Genomic DNA, 21,927 nt, shown 5'->3' with positions numbered 1-21,927 from the left:
GGGAAGTATCCAAGCACAAGTGATCAAGAGATTGTTCACTTCAAAGAGAAGGAACAATGGAGAACTCCTAAAACTAGAGAGAATTCTCGATGACTTTGAGGGAGAAAATTGGCTCAATGGCTCTCAAATTTCTGAATATTTCAAAGTGAATACAAAAATGTGAAGGGAGGACTTAAGTATGCACGGAAATGAAGCACATAGGCACCTAAACCAAAGCTACACAAATTGGCGCCTAAAGTTTGAATTCAAATTTCAATTTTGAATTCAAACTTTGGTGCAAATGTGTAAGTCCGAAAATTTAGGTACCAAGGTGCATTTAGGTCTGATTTGAGAGTCATTTAGGGTTAATTTGAGTGTCACATGTTCAGCCACCAATGGTGCAAAACATGTGACTCAAATGTAACTTAAATGGCTTCCAAATTAAACCTAGTTTAACCTAATTAGCATACTTTAGTATTCCTTGTATTTTCCTATTCTAATGACCTAATTACATTGGTCAAACAATTACAATGGAAAGGAAAAATTACAAGAATGAAAATGAGCCCAATATTGGGTACCAAAAGCCCAAAGGCCCATGAAGCCCAAAACTAGGCCCAACTAGCCTAAAACTTAAAATGCTACTCTATGTGGTCCAAAATACAAGACCAAAATATATGATACCTATACTAACATGATGTATACAAAACATATGAAAATAGCTATAACAAAATATGGCCCATGAAAAGTTCAACTTGGGCCTTCCCAGACCCATTGGGCCCTGACTGACCCAAACCTTCATGTCTAGCCAACTGCTCTTGGATCTTTGAGTGTGTCACCTCTTGCATTCCCAAGTATGATTCCATCACCTTACCCACAAAGGATCCACCTCAACAAACAACAACTGCATCAAAAGGATAATCTTTCACCCACTAGCATAAGGGCACTACCTAAGAAATATCCATCAAATCACACCATCAAAGTAGACGGCTTGGAAAAGCTAGCACAATAATACTCATCATCACGATAGATGCCTGAAGAGACATTATAATACTCACATCAAGAATAACACAATTTCTGCCATACATCCCAAATGGAAACGCTTGGAGAGGCATCATGATATTCACCTTGCAAGAGCAACACAAGATTCTTACCAACCGACCAATCAATCAGAAAAATCCCCAATGGAAATGCTTGGAGAGGCATCATAATACTCGTTTGGCAGGCACAAACACAGATTTTCCTTCTAAGCATTCACTCATTCTCAGCAAGACACCTGGAAAGGCATCATAATACTCGTATGGCAGGAAGAATACAAAATTCTTGCCATACATCCCCAGTACAGATGCTTGGAGAGGCATCACAATACTCACACGAAAAGAACAATACCAGAATCCCTACCACATATTTCATTATCCAATGGAGATGCTTGGAAAGGCATCACAATATTCACATGGTAAAAACAACACTAGAATCTTTATCATCCACTCCCCACTGAAGATGCTTGGAAAGATATCATAATACTCACATAGTAGGCACACCACGAAGTTCCTACTAATTAAGTCAATCGACAACAGACAGCCCAAGACAAGGGCAGATCAAGCACCTCTTACCCAACATCCTTGGGGTAGCATCTATCACAACTCAAGCAAACCAATGAGGGCATTGATAGATTCCTCGAACTACAACAAAAGGCAACCTAGAGAGGCTGGCACAATAATACTCGCCTCCCGATCTGGTACGCGACAAAGTCGCAAGGGAAAAGGCAGCTTGGAGAGGCTAACAAAATAATACTCATCTCCTAATTCGATACACGACAAAGTCGTAAGGGAAAAGGCAGCTTGGAGAGGTCGACACAATAATACTCACCTCCTAATTTGGTAGATGACAAAGTCGTAAGGGAAAGGTTTGGAGAGATGGTACTTACCCCTGATCTGGTACACAACAAAGCTGTAAGGGAAAAGGCGGCCTGGAGAGGCCGACACAATAATACTCATCTCCTGATCCGCTACACGACAAAGTTGTAAGGGAATGTCTACGTCTTTACTTGACCTTGAGAAAACAACACATAACCATTCAAAGTTCAAGTAAAGAGGGATAACTATAGACACCCAATTTTGTATGGGGTATTCAAAACAAGGCGAGAAGACTTTGAAGGCCCATCATGGCATCAAAATGGACCAGAAAGACACCAGAAGGCCTGAAAACCCAAAAGTTGAATTAGTAGCCTAGAACAAGTCGTTCCTTATCTGGAACGACCCCTTTTGACCCAATTTGTTACGATTTAATTTCAAATCTAGAATGGGTATTCTGATTTTGAAACGGGTCATTCTAAACTAAAAAATTATCCATAACAAACTAATTCAGAATTGGCTGTTCTAATCATCAGAATGGGCCGTTCTGACATGAGCTAAGGCTATAAATAGAAATTTGTGAACAATGCTTAAGGGAGGAGTTTTTGGGCTTATTGGAGTTCTGTATAGTTCATATATTCTCCCTCTTTCTCTCTTCTGTATTTATTAAGTGAGTGAGGTTGTTTGTTAGTGAAAAAAGTTGCTAAAATGCGCCTTGACTCTATACTAGAAGAATCATTCAATAAAAGTTTGTTTTAGAAATATTTTCAATAATCTTATCTCCATCCTTTATTTAAAATTATCTATCTATATATATATATATGTGTGTGTGTGTGTGTGTGAATTTGCCATGAACGAGTAATAATCATGTAGATAGTTTACTTTCAAACGCTTGGGGTTAAAAACCATATTTCTATAAATAATTATAATAAATATATCATGTGAATAATCAATAAAAACGAGAATAAATACCCAAACTATTATTCTTTATTATGCTAATTTCATCATAGGGTACCAATTTAGGACGTTGTAGGGTGTCTAACACCTTTCTTACACGTAACCGACCCCCGAGCCCAATTCTGGTTATGAAGACCATTATTACAATTTTGATTTTTTTTCTTTTTTTGATGTTTTGAGTAAAATATCGATGGCGACTCCTTCAAATTCTTTTCTAAAGTCATTAGTTAAGGATTAATCTAGTTTTCAGGCATTCCTTAATCAATGAGATTTTCAAATTGGAGGTCTAAAAAGATCGAAATTTTTCGAGTTTTGACAATGTCATGTATATTTTGATTGAGACCATAATCACAAATTAATTGTCTTAGACTACCTAATAATTTTTTCCTTATAACATACGATTCCTTATTAGTTTAAATTTATTGAAAATTACAAAAGCATGAAAGTGTCACTAAATAAAATGTGAGACTACAAACAAGTAGTGTTAGATTAGGTGGTATTGAACTCAACTCCTTAAGTACCGAAGGTGGCTAACTATATTCGATGACAGAGATTATTCATCAACAAACACAAAGGATATTTCTTACAAATAACATAATTACCAAAAAAAAAATACTAAACTTACAAATTTTTAATAATGATCATAATATTTTTTTTGTAATTTATCAATGAAATATCTTGTAATTTTATTCACAATGTTTTTCATCTAATTTATATTTTGAGTTTAATAGTTATGTATTGTCAATTACTTAAAAAATATTGTTGATATGTCTTTTAAGATAGTTGTTGCGTCAATTTAAAATATAGTAATGGTGGCGAGGACGACGATAATGGTAACGACAACAATGATGGTAATATTAGTAATGACAATGAAGGTGGTAGTGGTGATGATGATGATAGTTGTGGTGGTGGCAACACTAGTGATGATGGTGATGGTAGCTACCATGGTGACAATGACGGTTGTGATGACGATTATAATAGAAACAACTATGATAGTGGTACGTAGAAATCTATTTTGTAGCCTGATCTGTGTTTATTGTTAACAATTGTTGTTTCTTATATTAAAAAATATCTTATTCGAAACATAATCTATGTGTGTGTGTCATACTCTCTATATATATTTGTGTGTAGGTGGGAGAGATTAAATGACATCGGTGTAACTTTTATCAACTATACATTTACTCAATAACTTTTGATAAAATGACTATTTTTCAAAACTTGCTCTCAAATTCAAAGTTTCTTACTCTTAGATCATATATACAAAACTTTATATTAATTCAAGATGATTTGATACATCTTTCATATAAATCAAAATTCACTTAATATATATGTACATTTCAAAATATAGTAAAATATGAATACTTTGATTACCTTCAAATTATTTGATTTTAACAAAATTTGACATAAACATACAATATGATATGAAATTATAACAAAACAATTCGATCGACAAAATTCACATCTAATTAAAGCTATTGAGCGATGTAATAATTAGTAAAAGTTACACCAAAGTCATTTGATTCCTCCTATATATATATATGTGTGTGTGTGTGTGTGTGTGTGTGTGTGTGTGTGTGTGTGTGTGTTGAAGATCCCACATTAACTAAAAATAAGACCATAATAACGTGTATAATAGTAGGGAACAATCCTTACCTTACAAGTCAGTTTTGTATGGTTGAGCGCTCATGCGAGAGGGGGTTCCAGCCGTAGAGCACTCGTGCGGGGGGTCTAGTCGCGGAGGAGGTGGTCCAGTCGCGGAGGTGTGCGCGGAGAGGGGTTCGGTCAAGGAGTCGCGCACCCGGGGTCTGGCCGCCAAGGCGCGCGCGGGGAGGGAGTTCCGACAGCGGAGGCGCGCGCGCGGGGGTTTCTGTCCGTGGAGGTGCTCGCGCGAGCGGGAGGGTCCGGTCGTGGAGACGCGCTCACGGGGGGTCTGGCCACAGAGGCTTGCGTGTGAGGGTAGTCCAACCGTGGAGGCACGCGGGGAGGGGGTGTTGTATAAAAATGGCAGACGTAGTTATGAGCAACCTGAAACATCGAACAAACGTTAGTAACTAAGGCGTGTGATGGCACTGACTTTAAGGACTTATTCCGCGGGATACGTACAAGCCCCCCAGGATACAACAGGGTCGTCTCAAGGAATTGAGGAGCAGAACCGGCAATCAGAAAATCCGAGAACTCAAAGAGAAGGAAGAGAGAAAGGAGTTTTTGGGGTAAGAAAATAGTGTGCCAGAGACCTCTATTTATAGAGTCTCAAAACCTTAAAAAATCACGTAATTAATCCAACAATTAAAGAAAATAAATCTGGTAATTAAAGAAAATTAATTTAGTAATTAAAAGAAAATTAATCTAAATTTGTAACGGTAAGATATTAATGACATAATCAAATTTGAATTTGAAATGTGAAAAATTGTCATTTTCAAATAAGGTTTCCTTAATAATTTAATGTAATCAAAATAAAAATATTTCCGGATCTCATTTTCTTTTGGAATATCATATATGTACAACAGGGGGTTCCGACCGCAAAGGCGGCGCGCGAGGGTTTTTCGGCCGCGGCGCAGAGTAGGGGTTCCGGTCGCGGCGCGGAGGAGGACGTCCAGTCGCAGAGTTGTGCGCGCAAGTGAGAAGCGGAGGTTTTTTTTTTCTTGAATCTGTTGTTTCCGCCTTGAATCTGGAAAAACCAATCAAAACTCTTCGTTTTTACATTTCATAGTCTTAAGCTCCATCTCTTCTGCAAGCAACTCTGCCAAAAATTTAAGTGCTTCTCATGTTAGGTAGGATAACTCCATTGAGTGTTTCTTGTAAGCACTAGCTCTTATTTTTAAGCTACACTCTAAGCAACCCCACTGCCACTGGAGGTGCTCTAAGATAATTATATATTATCAATTAAATATAATATAATGTTTTCACTAATATAAATATCAATAGATAAATTTTATACAATAATATTAATAAATTTTTTAACAAAATTTAAATATAAAAATTAAAATAAATTTTTAAAAATTACATAAATTAAAAATAAAATTTTAAATTTAAAAATAAAAATTAATTTATCTTAAATTTAAAAAACTAATTTAAGTCAATTAAAAAAAAAAGTGAACATACGTGTACAAATTCTAATTCATGATAAAATGAGGTTAGAGGGAACGAACGATCATGGCATAAACTTCACACCATGATAGCTTGCGAAGACAACAGAAGCAGCAATCATGGCCCACGACCAAATTTTTCTTCATTTCCCTCACTCCAACCTTCCCAAATGGAACACCTTTTCCCCCTGCAACTCCACCAAACCCCAAACCCACTTTCTTTCCTCCTTCACCCAACCGGGTCGCTCCATAACCCTCCGGGTCAGCGCCCCGAAAACCCGGACTCAACTCGGTTCGCCGTTCACAAAACGGGTCGGGCTCGCGGCCTCCTTTTTGCCCGGCGGAAGCTGGTGGGCCTTGCCGGAGCTCCGGGAAGACGGCGCGGAGCCCGTGGAGGCGATGCTCGCTCTCCAGCGAATGTGGGAGCTGGTCGCCGATGAACGATGGGTGGCGTTTGTTGGGGTCGGGTCACTTGTAATCGCTGCGGTAAGTGTGAATTGCAACTCTTACTTGCTATTATTTTCTCAAACTATGCTGAAAATGAAGATGATACAGTAACTAATAGAACACAAGATACTAGGAACGGTGTTCGAAGAATCTCAAATTGCAGGAAGCTCTATAAAAGAAAGAACCTCGAGACTTTATTACCAAAGAGAATACAGAGAGAAGAATTACAATTGTTATCTCCAAAAGTGCCTATTTCTTATGCCTCAGTAACTATTTATAGAATTAGTTAGCTGACATCCACTAACTAATTCTAATTCAGTTATAAAACTGATTATTACAAACAATTATCTAACAATTTTCCTCCCTTAAAAAAAATCCTTGTCCTCAAGGATTACAAAAATGTGGAAATCTCCTACGAAGATCAGAATAATACTCCCAAGTTGCATCTTCAAGACATTGATTTTTCCACTGCACTAGTACTTTTGTCACTGCCTGTCCTCTGCTTTTGACAAAAGTTCTGTCAAGAATAGCTTCTGGTTCCTTTGCATCAGACATGTCAGTAATATGGCTAGGCAAAACTGAGGAACTTATAGCATCACCAATATATTTCTTTAACTGAGAAACATGGAATACATTGTGAATTTGGGAAGTGCTTGGTAACTTCAATTTGTAAGCCACTGCCCCGACCTTGTCAATCACAGGAAAAGGGCCATAGTACTTAGGAGCCAATTTCTCATTACCTCTAGTTGCTACTGAGCCTTGCCTGTAGGAATGCAGTTTCAAATAAACTAAATCTCCAACTTGAAATTGTCTGTCAACTCTATGTCTATTGGTCAATTGCTTCATTCTGTCTTGAGCTCGTCTCAAATGGAACTTAAGAACTTTTAACATCTCTTCCCTCTTTGTAAGGCTTCTGTCTAATAACTCCACAGTAGATTCACCAGGTAGATAGGGCAATGAAGCTGGTGGAGGTTGGCCATACACAATCTCATAAGGAGTGGCGTTTATTGCTGTGTGATATGTAGTATTGTACCACCACTCTGCCAAAGGAATCCATTTAACCCATTGTTGAGGGTTTTCTGAACACATGCACCTTAAGTAAGTTTCTAAACATCTATTCACCACTTCAGATTGTCCATCTGTTTGTGGATGATAAGCACTAGAAAGCCTCAATTGCACACCTTGACATGTCATTAATTCTTGCCAGAATTTACTGATGAAAATAGGATCCCTGTCACTAACTATAGATTCAGGGAAACCATGCAACCTGAATACATTGTCTAGGAAAGATTGAGCAACAGTGAGTGCAGTGTAAGGATGAGTAAGGGTCAAAAAATGAGCAGCCTTACTAAGCCTGTCCACTACCACAAAAATGCACTGTTTACCTTGAGATTGAGGTAATCCTTCAATGAAATCCATAGAAATATGCTGCCATACATGCCCTGGGATAGGAAAAGGTTGCAGCAACCCTGGAGAAGATGTTGTTTCATATTTATTTTGTTGACACACAGTGCATTTCTTCACAAAATCTTGCACATCCCTTGTCATTCCTCTCCAATAAACTACAACCTTAATCCTCTGTAATGTAGCATGTCTACCCGAATGACCTCCTGTTGCAGTGCAATGCATCCATGTTAACAAATCTTGTCTTAGTTGATTATCTTTTCCTACTACCAACTTCCCCTTCCTTCTCAATTCTGATCCATTCCATGAGTGGTATTTATGAGAGTTAGCATCAAGTTGTAACTCAGAAATCAATTTTTGTATATCTGTATCTTGCTTCCAGGATTGAACAATTCTAGGAAGCATATCTGATTGTAGATTATACACATTTAAGGCTTGGCAAATAACTTCTAGAGACTGAATATCTTCAAGTCTAGATAATGCATCAGCAGCTACATTTTCCTTGCCCTCTTTATACTCAATAGAGAAATCGAACTCCATGAGTTTTACCAACCACTTCTGTTGGAAGGTAGTAGTAAGTCTCTGATCCAATATGTACTTGAGGCTTCTGTGATCAGTCTTAATCACAAAATGTCTATTAAGAAGGTAATGTCTCCATTTTTGGACTGCAAATACCACTACAATTAATTCTTTTTCATAAGTAGAAAGAACTTGTTGTTGCTGATTGAGGGTTCTACTAATAAAGGCCAAAGGGTGGTGGTCCTGCATCAACACAGCACCAATTCCATAACCAGAGGCATCTACTTCAACTATGAATGTCTTGTTGAAGTCTGGTAAAGCTAATACAGGTGCTGCTATCAGTCCTTCTTTCAACTTAGTGAACGCCACTTTAGCGTTGTTCGTCCAGGAAAAATTATCCTTTTTAAGCATATCAATTAATGGTCTTGCTATAGTTCTGTATCCCTTGACAAACCTTCTATAATACCCAGTGAGACCTAAGAACCCTCTCAACTGTTTGACAGTTTGAGGTAAAGGCCAATCCTTCACAGCTTAAATTTTCACAGGATCAGTAGAAACTCCATCTTCCGACAAGAAATGCCCCAGGTATTCTACCCTGTTTACACCAAAATAACATTTGGATTTCTTAGCAAACAATTTGTTTGCTCTCATGACTGATAGAACCTTTCTCAAGTGTTGTAAATGCTCAGCTTCACTTTTACTATATATCAATATATCATCAAAGAAAACTAGCAAGAATTTCCTAAGGAACTTACTAAAAATAGCATTCATCAAACCTTGGAAAGTTGCAGGGGCATTAGTAAGCCCAAATGGCATGACCAAATACTCATAATGACCACTATGAGTTTTGAAAGCAGTCTTATGTATGTCTGCAGTTTCCATTCTGACTTGATGATAACCTGCTCTCAAATCAATTTTTGAAAAAATAACTGAGCCATTCAGTTCATCCATAAGGTCTTCCACTAGTGGAATTGGAAACCTATCCTTAACTGTCCCTTTGTTGAGTTCTCTATAGTCAACACATAATCTCCAAGATCCATCTTTTTTTCCAACTAGGATTACTGGACTGGCATAGGAACTGCAACTGTTTTGTATCATACCAGATGCCAACATATCTTGAACAAGCTTATCAATAATGTCTTTTTGATTGCCTGCATATCTGTACGGTCTTTTGTTCACAGGATTTGTACCTTGTAACAAGGGAATTTTGTGATTAAACCCTTCTCTCATAGGAGGTAATTGAGTAGGCTCTTCAAAAATATCATCAAATTGATCCAATAATTCTGAAATTAGTGCAGGAGTAGATGTTTGGCTAGCATGTGTTGTCAGATTTTGCAGCAATATTCCCTCATCATTACAAACTTAAATCATGGACAAATGTACTCCCGTTAGGATTGTTTTCTCCATCTGTTGATTCTTGATTAATTTCACATTGCCCTATGTAGAACCCCTAAGCACATGTCTTTTACCAGCCACAGTAAATTCCATCTTTAATTTGTCAAAGTTCCAAACAATGTCTCCTAATGTTACCAACCATTCAATTCCAAGCACCATATCGCAACAACCCAAAGGAATTAACATCATATCAGCTATGAAATTATTATGTTGTAAAAACCAGCTAAATTCCTTTACAATTGCTTCAATCTTCATTTTATTACCATCCACAACAGTTACTTGTAAAGGCTTCATAGCTTGAATCCTACACCCTAATTTCTTAGCTATATTAACATCTAAGAAATTATGTGTACTACCACTGTCAATCAAAATGTGTAAGGGTTTCTTTTTATAACTTCCTGTAACTCTCATAGTTTTGAATCCTTGCACCCCAGTCACAGCATTTACAGAAATATGTGGATCCCCAAAATCCGTCTCATTCACCACTGTCTCAGATTGTAATGTCTCATCATCCTCCTCTTCATCAATCTCCACCATGTGTAGCTGAAGTTTCTTGTGTGTCAGGCTATGTTCATACGTAAAAGGTTCATCACAGAAATAACAAAGTCCCTTTTCCCTCCTCTCATTCATATATGCAGGTGTTAGATTTCTCCTCAACTTCCCTTTGGATGAATCTACCTGATTCTCTGAAAAAGTGACAGGTTTTGCCGCAATTAAGGGTTTGGTAGAGCTCTTAGACAGAATTGTTTTCACTGAATTTCCCCCTTGGTTGGCAGATTCATAGAGCTTTGCCAAGGTAAAAGCCTTCATCACTGTAGTTGGTTGAAACATTCGCACTAACATTTGGATATCATGTCTTAACCCTCCCAAGAAACAGCTAAGTACATATTCTTCAGATAATTCCAACTGATTAATCAAATTCTTCATGATAAGCGGTAACAGTAGAACAAGAAACAGCTAAGTACATATTCTTCAGATAATTCCAACTGATTAATGATGGCATCAAATTCTTCATGATAAGCGGTAACAGTAGAACGCTGTCTCAAATTCATCAATTCCACCATAGGATCCTCACACAAATTCCCAAATCTAATTCTTAATAGCTTCACGTATTCAGTCCAATTTGGCCAATTATCATTTTTTTGGGACTTTGCAAAGGCATAATGCCATTGCATTGCCTTGCCTTCAAAATGCACTACAGCTAATCGCACTTTGAATTCTTCAGGGGTTAGGTCAATTGCAAAATACATCTCACATTGATAAATCCATTGATTTACATTTTCACCATTGAATTTAGGAAAATCAATTCTAGCCAACCTAGTACCACAAGCATAAGGAACACGATGATTACCTGAACTAGAAAGATGATTACCCACACCAGAATTATGATGATTTTTGTGTAACAATTCAGTTAACGTCCCTTTCAATGAATCTTGTAATGTCTTTTGCATCGCACCTGCAAGTTCCACCATTTTTGCTTCCAATTTCTCTGAAATGCAAGTTTCCAACCTTTCTTCCATTTCACGCAAAGCTGCTTGCGATCTGGTTGATTCTGCCATGACTTCAAGAAGTGTGCCCCAAGAACAAGACTCCTGATACCAGTTGATACAGTAACTAATAGAACACAAGATACTAGGAACGGTGTTCGAAGAATCTCAAATTGCAGGAAGCTCTATAAAAGAAAGAACCTCGAGACTTTATTACCAAAGAGAATACAGAGAGAAGAATTACAATTGTTATCTCCAAAAGTGCCTATTTCTTATGCCTCAGTAACTATTTATAGAATTAGTTAGCTGACATTCGCTAACTAATTCTAATTCAGTTATAAAACTGATTATTACAAACAATTATCTAACAGAAGAGGCTCTTTAATGCATGTCTATTGCTTAGGGTAGCATTCAACATTAGTGGGGTTTTCTGACTACAATTTGTGCCCAAAGATTTGCTTGTTTATATTGCATTGCTTTAATCTCTTACCCATAAAGAGTCGCTTCCTCTAAATATTTTTAAAAGTAAAACAAATAAAAGAAAATTATAATAGTGTGAGTAGTTATTTAGAGTTGGTTAATGACAATTATTAAAAATATTTATTTTTTTCTAAAAAAGTAAGGGCATAGTAGTTCGTAATTGTGAAAACATAAAACAGATATGGGAAGAAGTGTTTCCTTTATCTATTAGCTAGAGGAATCGAGACATTTCTTGTCTCTAACAGTTAGACAAATGGTTACATTTTTTTTTATATATATTTTTTTAATTTTATCCCTTATCCTTAAAGAGTTATTACATAATTGAATAGACAAAAAAGTCCTGAAAAATTGGAGACCAAAACAGTTATTTTAAAATGTATGAAAGAGAAATTCTATGGTACCCATCTTATCTGAGAGGGTACCGGTACAGTTTTTTATATTTTATATTTTTAATAATTTGTTTAAATAATATTTATGACATTTTATTCTTTCAATTTTTAAATTATTTAATCATTTTATTTTTATTTTATATATTCTAATTTATTTGTAATAATATTATTATATATTTAAATAATTTAATTTTAATAATTTTTTAAATATATATTTTTATCTTTTCACTTAAATTTTTTGAATTTCTATACTTTAATTTTAATAATTTTTTAAGTATATTTTTTTTCTTTTTGTCTTAAATTTTTGAATTTCTATATTGTAATTTTAATAATTTTTTATATCTACTATTTATTAATTTATTTATTTTTTTTCTAATATTTTATAATATTATTGAAATCTTATAATTTTAATCTATATAATTTTATCTTACTTTTATTTTATAAGTATAATTTAGATTATTCATTTTATAATTTAATTAATTTTTTTAAATTTTTTATGAGTTTATATAAAAAAAATGTATTGAAACTTTTCTATCTTTGAGGGTACCGTAGCAACTCTCTTCCCTTTATTAATAGTTATAGATATAGATAAATTGGTTCTGGATGAACTTGATAACTCTGCTTCTGTGAACTTCTTAGTCAGTTAATTTTAGGGAACCAAAGTATTACGAGTGATATCTTTCTGCAGACCAACTTTGTATTTGGAGTGTTATTTATTCCTTCGTGTTTCAATTTTTTACCTAAATTTTTTGGGTGTGAATGTTTCAATGGACTAATTTTTCTGTCCAATGTGTGCAAATGTCAAAAGGTATACTGTTTCATACGTTGCCATGTCTTTAAAGAGTTTGACTATGACAATAACTACTTACATGTTAAATCTCTTAAGGGGTGTTTGGTTGTGCCGAAACAGTGAGGAGATTTGAGAAATACCAGTGAAGAAATAAGTTCGATCATTAGTTATAGATGAAATGTGTTAACAAACAACACCTTTTTATTTCTTGGCAAATCAGCGTCAAAATGAGCAGTACATGTTTTAAATTCAATTATATTCGAATAAAACACACTCACATTTGAATATAAATCATTACTCATGCGACAAATACATATATATATATATATATATATATATATTTTTTTTTTTTCTTCTTTCTATTTGAATAAATAAAACTTTTATTTGAATACGTTAAAACGTAAACTTTACTTTAATTTGAATAAATTATGATTTTATTTGAATATGTTAAAATGTGAAAAAGTTTTTATTTATTTAAATAAATAAAACTTTTATTTGAATACATTAAAACGTAAACTCATTAGAATAAAAGTATAGTTTCATTCGAATAAAATAATAAAATTACATTTATTCAAATGAAAGTTTAAAATTTATTTATTTATTTTAAATTTATTATTTTAATTAATTTTTAATCTAAAAATATTATTTAAAAATTATTTACTTACTTTTAATTAGTTATTTATTTTATTTCAAAATATTATTTATTTAGTTATATAATTTTGGCTAAAACCCTATTTTGGTCCCTTATAATCTTTTTTTGTTTCAATTTAGTCCTTCATTAATTTTTGGTCTCAAATTGGTCCCAAATTAATTAATTGGTTTCAATTTAGTCCCAAATTAATTAATTAGTTTCAATGTGGGACTTCTGTCCAAATTATTTAAACGGAGTTAACTTTTGGCTACATGGATGCCACGTAGATGCATACGTGGCATCCACGTGGATGAGAAAATTCTTTTTAATACACCTGGACCCGGAACGGCCCGTTCTGAAACCGGAACGGGCCGTTCTGGTTGCAAAATTAAAACACTACCAGTGAAGCAGAACGGGCCGTTCTGAAATCAGAACGGGCCGTTCTGCTTTCAAAACGGGTCGTTCTGGTTTCAAAACGGCCTGTTCCAGAACTGTGAATAAAATATTCTTTACTTAATTGTGTTTTTGATATTATAATTATGCAATTTTGATCTCTAAGGTTTTAATTGAGTAATTTCAGTCCTTAAAAGATTATAATTGTGTAATTTTAGTCTCACAATTTTTAATTGAACAATTTTAATCTCTCAAATATCATAATTGTGGAATTTTAGTTTTTCTCATTAAAAATTTAATAATTTTAAAATTTTAATATATATATATATAATGTTTTAAAACTATATAATTGTTTGTTTATTTAAATTAACGTATATTTTTTTTTTTAATGTATCAAATGATATATATTTACTATTACTAAATAAATAAAATTTATATATTATTAGTATTTTAATATTACTGATAAATTAATATCAATAATATTTTTACCCTTTTTATAAATAAACTAATAATTTGATAAATATAACTTAATATATATTAATATACTTTTACAAAAATATAAATATATAAGATCAGATATATATTTCTAATTAATATACTTATATTTTTGTAAAAGTATATTAATATATAACAAGTTATATTTATCAAATTATTAGTTTATCTATAAATATATTAATAATATTATTGATATAATATCGAAAATTATAATATACGTTAATTTGAATAGATATTTAATTATTTAATTTTAAAACATTATATATATATATATATTAAAATTATTAATTTTTAATGGGAGAAACAAAAATCATACTATTATGATATTTGAGGGACTAAAATTGTTCAATTAAAAATTGAAGGACCAAAATCGCGCAATTGCAATTCTTTAAGGACTAAAATTATGCAATTAAAATCTTGGAGATCACAAAATTGCACAATTGTAATACTTGAGAGATAAAAAATGCAATGAAACCAATATTCTTAATTAATTTTATTAAAAAATATAATAATTAATAAGATAAAAGGAATATCACTTTATAATTTTTTGCAACTTATTTAAGATTAAAGGAATAAAATGATAAAAATTAATAAGATAAACATAATAAAATAAAATATAAAAAAAAAATATTAATATATTTATTTTATTGGATATAATAACATAATTAAAATATAATTAATAATATATATTTTATAAATTATTAATATTTTATATATAAAAAAATAAAATAAAACCGGAACGGCCCGTTCTGAACTGGAACGGGCCGTTCTGGTGCATTTTGGGTGTGTTAATTTTGCACTTGGAACGGGCCGTTCCGGATGCAAAATTAACACACCAAAAGTGCACCCAGAACGGCCCGTTCCGATTTCAGAACGGGCCGTTCTGGGTCCAGGTGTTTTCAAAAAAATTCTCATCCACGTGGATGCCACGTATGCATCTACGTGGCGTCCACGTGGCCAAAAGTTAACACCGTTAAAGCAATTTGGACGGAAAGTCCCACATTGAAACCAATTAATTAATTTAGGACTAAATTGAAACCAATTAATTAGTTTGGGACCAAATTGAGGCCAAAAATTAATGAGGGACTAAATTGAAACAAAAAAAAATTATAAGGGACTAAAATAGGGTTTTAGCCTATAATTTTTTATTTAAATGATTAAAAAAAAAAATAATTAATGAAAATTTAATTTATTTTTTATTTTTTATTTTTTTACTCTATTGTTTATTTATTTCTCTCTCTTATATACTTTATTTATTACCTATTTCTTTCTATCTTACTAAACATGCATAATATTAATTTTCACCATTTTCTCTTCAATTAAACAATCAAATTTTAAAACTATTTCTTTTATATTTCTACTCACCTATTTCTCTCTTCTCTATTTCTTTCCTCTCTACCAAGTACACCGGTAGTGTTTGTCAATGCATCTATATGATTGAGATTTGAGAGATAGATGGTCGACCTAAATTAAACTCTTTAACTTGGATATTTGATATATATATATATATATATATATATATATATATTATATAGGGATCGACTTATTTCAAGAGTAAGTCATGATAGAGTTACTTTGTTCAATACTCATCGTTTACATTGAATTTAACGATCTAATCATTGAATTAAAAGTTCTTACTTAGATCAAATCTACAAATTTTTAAAGAATTTGTAAATCTTATAATACTTCATTATATATATTTAAATTAACGTATAAAATATTTTAATAAATCTCCATCAATTTAAATCTATAGAACGAAGTATTATATGATTTTTAAACTTTATAAAAATTTGTATACTTCATCTATTTATTAAAAACTTTTAATTTAACAATTAAATTGTAGAAATTTGATGTAAAACTGAGTGAGTCAGTGTAGTAAGACTTACTCTTGAAGTACGTAGATCCCTTCCTATATATATATATATAATTTTTTTCTTTAAATTTTAATTGCAAAGATCCTAGGAATAGCCCCTCCACAAATGGAGATAAGGTTGTGTACATATCTACATCTACCTACCCCTGAAATAAGATCTTTGTGCACTTGGTTTCCTGATTGCCTCTTCTTTTAAGATCTAAGATCTGATTTTAGGGGGGAGGGTAGGCTAAAGTTCATGCAAAGTGGTCTAGATGGTAAGTTGTATCAAGATCAAGCCAGATGTCCCCTTTTCCCAAAAACTACCCTATGGTTCTTGGACTCTGCAAAGTTTTATTTTATCAAGGGATGATAAAAGTACTGCTATCTTAAAATAACTGGTACAAATACATGTGCATCAGTGCATCACTGTAGCTTCATCATCTTTCTATACCAATATATATAAAGGTGATACCAACTTTTAGTGTACACATTTCTTGGTCCATTTTATCCTTTAATTGATACTAATGTTGTTGGAGATCCCACATCATCTAGTGAGATAACCATACTAGTATATATAGGTGGAGAGTCATCCCTACTTTATAAGCTGATTTTGTAAGATTGAGTTAGGCTCTAATTCACTTTCAAGAGATGCATTGTAACTGCACACACTCTATTCCCCTATTTTAGATTCTTTTTTGAAGTAGTGCTACGTTATTAATTAATTGCTCACATTCTTCTTATCTTACGAAAAATAAAAAAATGCAGATAGATAGGTGCTACAGTATCTGTCATTCCTTTAATTGATATTAATGTTGATGGAGATCCCACGTCATCTAGTGAGATGACCATACTAGTATATATAGGTGGAGAGTCATCCCTACTTTATAAGTTGGTTTTGTAAGATTGATTAGGTTCTAATTCACTTTCAAGAGATGCATTGTAACTGCACACACTCTATTCCCCTATTTTAGTTTCCTTTTTGAAGTAGTGCTACGTTATCAATTAATTGCTCACATTCTTCTTATCTTAAGAAAAATAAAAAAATGCAGATAGATAGGTGCTACAGTATCTGTCATTCCATTAGTTTTTCTAATCTCTCTTCCCCCCCGGTATCTTTGTAAGTCAATTCTCCATATTTCTTCTGCTGATGCAGCTTTCAGAAATCACCATGCCCAGTATATTGGCTGCATCAATATTTTCAGCACAGAGTGGTGAGACTGTGGCATTCTCTAGGAATGCACTATTTTTGGTTCTTCTGTGTTTCACTTCAGGAATTTGCAGGTGATTCTTGTAGAGCTTTATTTCTGCTTAACCTATTTTTAATCACTCTTTCTGATACCTCTACAATGACTAGTAACGTGGTTATCCAAGGGACAACAGGACCAACTTAATGCACCCTAAAATAATCAAGGAGCTTGTCCTCCTCACTTCTCAGTAACCAGGGCTACTTCATACTGTAAAAATAGGAGTTTTCTGATCTCTAAACTCTGAAAATGCATGACCTAATTGTTAGAAGATAAAACCTTGTGTGAAGTGCCTAATGCATTATTCTGTGTTAATTATGCAACTGTCCATACAAGGAACAATTTACTCAATTTTTTTATATGAACTATCTGTCATATTGAGTTGGTGGCTATTTTATTCCCCCATTTGAATTTCAGTGGTCTGCGAAGTGGCTGCTTTGGAATTTTGAATGTAACTTTGGTGAGTGTTTCTTCATCTCAACCCATGTTCGATTAACATTTTGGTGGCTCAACTTTCATATGCTAGGATTTTTTTTTCTTAATTTGTGCATCCTGCATGAAGTATTGTTATGAATCGTTGTGAATTTTGTACCGGAAGATACAATCTGTGGAGCTCATCTAGGATGTTGCTCAGGCCAATGTTTGACAGTAGGTAGAGTTTGTTTAATAGAGAAGTATTGGAGAAGATATGTGCAACCATGTGCATTTTCATTTTTGCTGTTAATGGGTTTACATGATATATTCTTCTTCATTTGTCCATCTTGCCTGAACTATTGCTATGAATCATTGTGAATTTTGTATTGGATGACACAGTCTGTGGAGCACATCTAGGATGATGCTCAGGCCAATGTTTGACAATAGGTAGAGTTTGTTTGATAGAGAAGTATTGGAGACTTGGCCATCCTCATTCTTGCTGTTAATGGGTTTACATGATATTTTTTTTTGTTGGTTAAGTGTTCTAATGGAAATTCTTTTATGCTTTTAGTGTTTGTCTAATAATAGGAATTTAGGTTCTTTATCTTGCCCACAAAACTTCAAAAAAAAATTTTTCCACTCAAATGAGTTCTTTCCTTATCTCTAGGTACTTTTCATGCCTTTTTCTTTTTTGTTGCTTTCCTTTCCAATGGATGATCATTCCTCTAGATGCTTAAAGTCCTTTTTTCATTGGATCAGTTTTTCAATTGGTTGTTCATATTAATCTTTGTTATGCAGTGGTCAAGTACAATCAAAGCATTGCAGCCATGTTATTTTTTTCCTTGTTTACCTCTTTTTTGGTTTTACCTTTGTGAAAAAATGTGAAAGGAAATTTTTCTGAATGTGCTTGAGTGATTTTTCCACCCAAAAGAAAGGACTTTTATTTATTTATTTTTATTTTCAAGAGTATTACAAGGATAATTTATACCAAGACAATTTAGAAGAGAACAATTAAGATATCACTACTGATGAAACTAGTGAAGAGATGCATGGTGAATCTTCTCAACTAGTTTTGTTGATGCTCCAATATTTATTTAATATTTATGGATCTCCAAGCTTCAAAGATGAACCAAAAGTTGTGGGAAGTTGAGGAAGATGGTGCGCCTCTCCCTTAGGAAGATAAGCAAGAGGTGAAGAACTTGGCACAAGGAAAAATTTCTTGATAAAAGTTCATAAAGAAGAAATGCTCCAAGATGAGAACTAAGAGCTTTTAAGAGAGAATTTGGAAATCAAATTCTTATTCCACTCAAAAGTGACGAAATTACATAGGAAGGAGTCTATATATAGAGTTTGGTAGCTTGTAGTGCAAGTTAAACTAACCATGGTTACAACTAACCAATGTTAGATTAACTTGTACTCAAGACTACTAACTCCTGTTACATTTTTGAATTTGAATTTCCCACCTAAAAATGTCACTATCCTAGATCTAAAAGAACCAATGATAACATGCCATATGACAAGCTGCAAAGGTGTGATTAGATGTCAACATCCTATATCTAGAAGAGTCAATAAGAGCATGTCATATGGCAAGGTGCTAAAAGTGTGACTAGGTGTAACATGTGATTTGTTGGAGCTTGAATGAACCATGAAAGGTGTGATATACTCCTCTTGGACGTCCACCTTGGGGCCATGTACTCCCCACTCTCTCATGGGCCAATCAAGCCCAATAAGCACATATCCCATTACTAGTTACACTTTCCTAAAATACTAATTACATCCCTAAAAAGAAAATTACAAGAAAATAAATTTTTACACTATTTGACTCATAAAATACAAGGTTAAAATTAATAAAATATGTTAAATTTCATCTTAAAACCAATTGGCATTAAGTGAAGCTGTCCAATAGATATATAAACCGTACCCAGAGAATTGAGGCATGTGATGTAGGGCTTCTCAATACCCCCTTCCATGGGTGCTTGGCAAACTAGGTGATGCCTACCAAAATAGGCAAATGAAGAAGATAAGCTCTAGGCTTTGATACCATACAATTGAGGCCTTTTGGGAGATAACCAAAAGCACAACTATGATGATTTAGATTCAAAGTGGACAATATCATATCAATGTAGACATGTGTATGGGGTACCTTAACAAGTGGTGTTGTCCGTGGGATTGTGATACAAATTAATAAGATCCTCTCTTTCAACTAAATATTTTCAAGGAAAAATATTTATAAAGAAGAGAAAGTAGACTACTAAAATTGACCCAAAGCTCAATAAGAGTTCGAGCCTTTTTTCTTTAAGTCTATCTCGCTCCTCTTGGCTTGTTTTGAAATTTGAACCTGGTCTCATGGCATAATATCATCAGCTACTTCCTAAGATGCATTGAACCGAGTTGTACCAGGTATCTAGGCTACTTAGAAAAATGAACATTAAAGCTCGTATCTCTTAATTATTCCTATTTTCAATAGTTTCCTATTGTGCTTATAGCAGTTCATATATGTTCTTAAGGAACTGTTAGCTGCATTGACTAGTGGAGAAAGATAGCTTAGCTCCTTACAACCAGTGATGTTTGGAAATTTTAGGAAAGATTTAAAAGGAAGAAAGAAGAAAAAGAAAGGCTGTAGGTACAGCCAACCCAATGAAAACACTATAGATTTTTCCCCCTCCTCTTCACCTTTACACAGTGATCCTTTTATGATCCACACCCACTCAGTTAGGTGATTTGTTCACCATTCGCTCTCTAGGCCATGGCTAAACTACTCTTTTGGTCCATTATCAATTACATCAACTCCTTGTTGCCTCCTAGAATAAACATGCCTAATACATTCATTCATTTCATTTTTTTCGTGGTTATACCTGTTGGGGTAAGGATGTTTCAATGATCTTTTCAGTTCAGTTTCACCAATGTCCTTGGTATGAAGATTGTGTAAAAGGAATTTCAATGTTCAGCCACCACAGAAAATTCCGGAGGACCTGAAGGAAATTGAAGGCTTAAATTGGTTTTGATTAACTTTTAAAGTTGGTTCAGTCTTCAAGGTTAAGGGAGAGTTACTTTGACTTATTTTAGTTTAGAATCTCCCCTTTTGTGCAGAAGTTTTGAAGGTTTTCATTAAGGTAGGGATTTTTTTTTGGGTGGTTTGCTTATCAGTTTAACTATATGGATCAACTCTTTTTGGTTTCTTGTGTGGGTTTTTCTAGTTTATTATCTCTCAGCTTTGTGGTTTCCATTGAACATTTTGTACTTTTTTCCCTTGTATTATGATAACTTTTTTCTTCTTGTTTTTTACCATAAAAAATGATGTTATGATATTTTGGGTTCGTTCTTGCATTCTTTTCAGGAGAATTTTCAACCTAGAACAAGCCATGAGGAATGTTGGACCAAGACAAAATGCTTAATAAAGAATGGTTAAACTGCTTATTAACACAATTACCAACCTTTTCTTATCCATTTCTCTGATGCTCCAACATTTCCATTAAGTCATAAGACTTGAAAATTTTCCCTTGCCTTTTTAATAAATAAATTCAATTTCTGTATTCACTATTTCTTTGTGCAATTTCAATTTTCTACATTGATTAAATCATTTATTCCATGTGTATAACTGCTTGGAATTGCCCGCTTCTCGTAGTTCTATTGCTATTGTAGAACATTTCTCCCCCTCTAGTGTTATGCGTTATTCTTTATAGCAATGTTCATGTTGTCTAAGATTCAGAGCATATGTCACCATCCAATGTTACATGCATCATTTTTCAGGTAAAGCATCTACGAGAAAACTTATATACAGCGATTCTTTTTCAGGTATGCATTTTACAAAATGAAAATATACAGTCTACTGGGTGTTCTTTGGAATATTTTTTGGTAAATTATGTGTTGTTTTTCTATATCTTTTTTTCTTTTCTTCTAGTTACCTATGGCATATGCTTGTATTATGTGTGATGTAGGACATATCGTATTTTGATAAAGAACGAGTTGGTGACTTGACAAGCAGGCTTGCAGCTGATTGTCAACGACTATCCCATGTTATAGGAAATGATCTTCAGCTTATATTACGCAACACTTGTCAGGTCTTAATTCTTACATTACACATGAATCTTTTATTTTTTTTATTTTTTTTA

At 33.5% G+C, this 21,927-nt stretch overlaps 1 protein-coding gene across 13 annotated transcripts in view; it reads left to right on the top strand.

Moving 5' to 3' along the window:
- Nucleotides 1–5,915: 5,915 nt before the first annotated feature.
- Nucleotides 5,916–21,927, top strand: part of LOC109816218 (ABC transporter B family member 26, chloroplastic) — a 39,014-nt gene continuing 23,002 nt past the window's right edge. For 2 of the 13 annotated variants that reach the window (XM_083072412.1, XM_029274947.2), the window contains exons 1-5: nucleotides 5,916–6,358; nucleotides 17,311–17,438; nucleotides 17,819–17,861; nucleotides 21,611–21,670; nucleotides 21,754–21,876. In XM_083072412.1, the coding sequence (XP_082928538.1) occupies nucleotides 5,993–6,358; nucleotides 17,311–17,438; nucleotides 17,819–17,861; nucleotides 21,611–21,670; nucleotides 21,754–21,876 (720 nt within the window). In that variant the 5' untranslated portion in view covers nucleotides 5,916–5,992. Of the gene's footprint in view, nucleotides 6,359–17,310; nucleotides 17,439–17,818; nucleotides 17,862–21,152; nucleotides 21,220–21,565; nucleotides 21,671–21,753; nucleotides 21,877–21,927 lie in introns of all 13 variants that reach the window. The other 11 variants (XM_029274945.2, XM_029274944.2, XM_029274946.2 and 8 more) reach the window with 10 other exon arrangements.

Source organism: Cajanus cajan, chromosome 4, assembly GCF_000230855.2.
Source record: "Cajanus cajan strain Asha chromosome 4, NIPB_CcT2T_4, whole genome shotgun sequence".
Lineage (NCBI taxonomy): Eukaryota > Viridiplantae > Streptophyta > Magnoliopsida > Fabales > Fabaceae > Cajanus > Cajanus cajan.
Note: the sequence above shows the minus strand (reverse complement) of the source record. Positions and strands in the feature narration are given on the sequence as shown.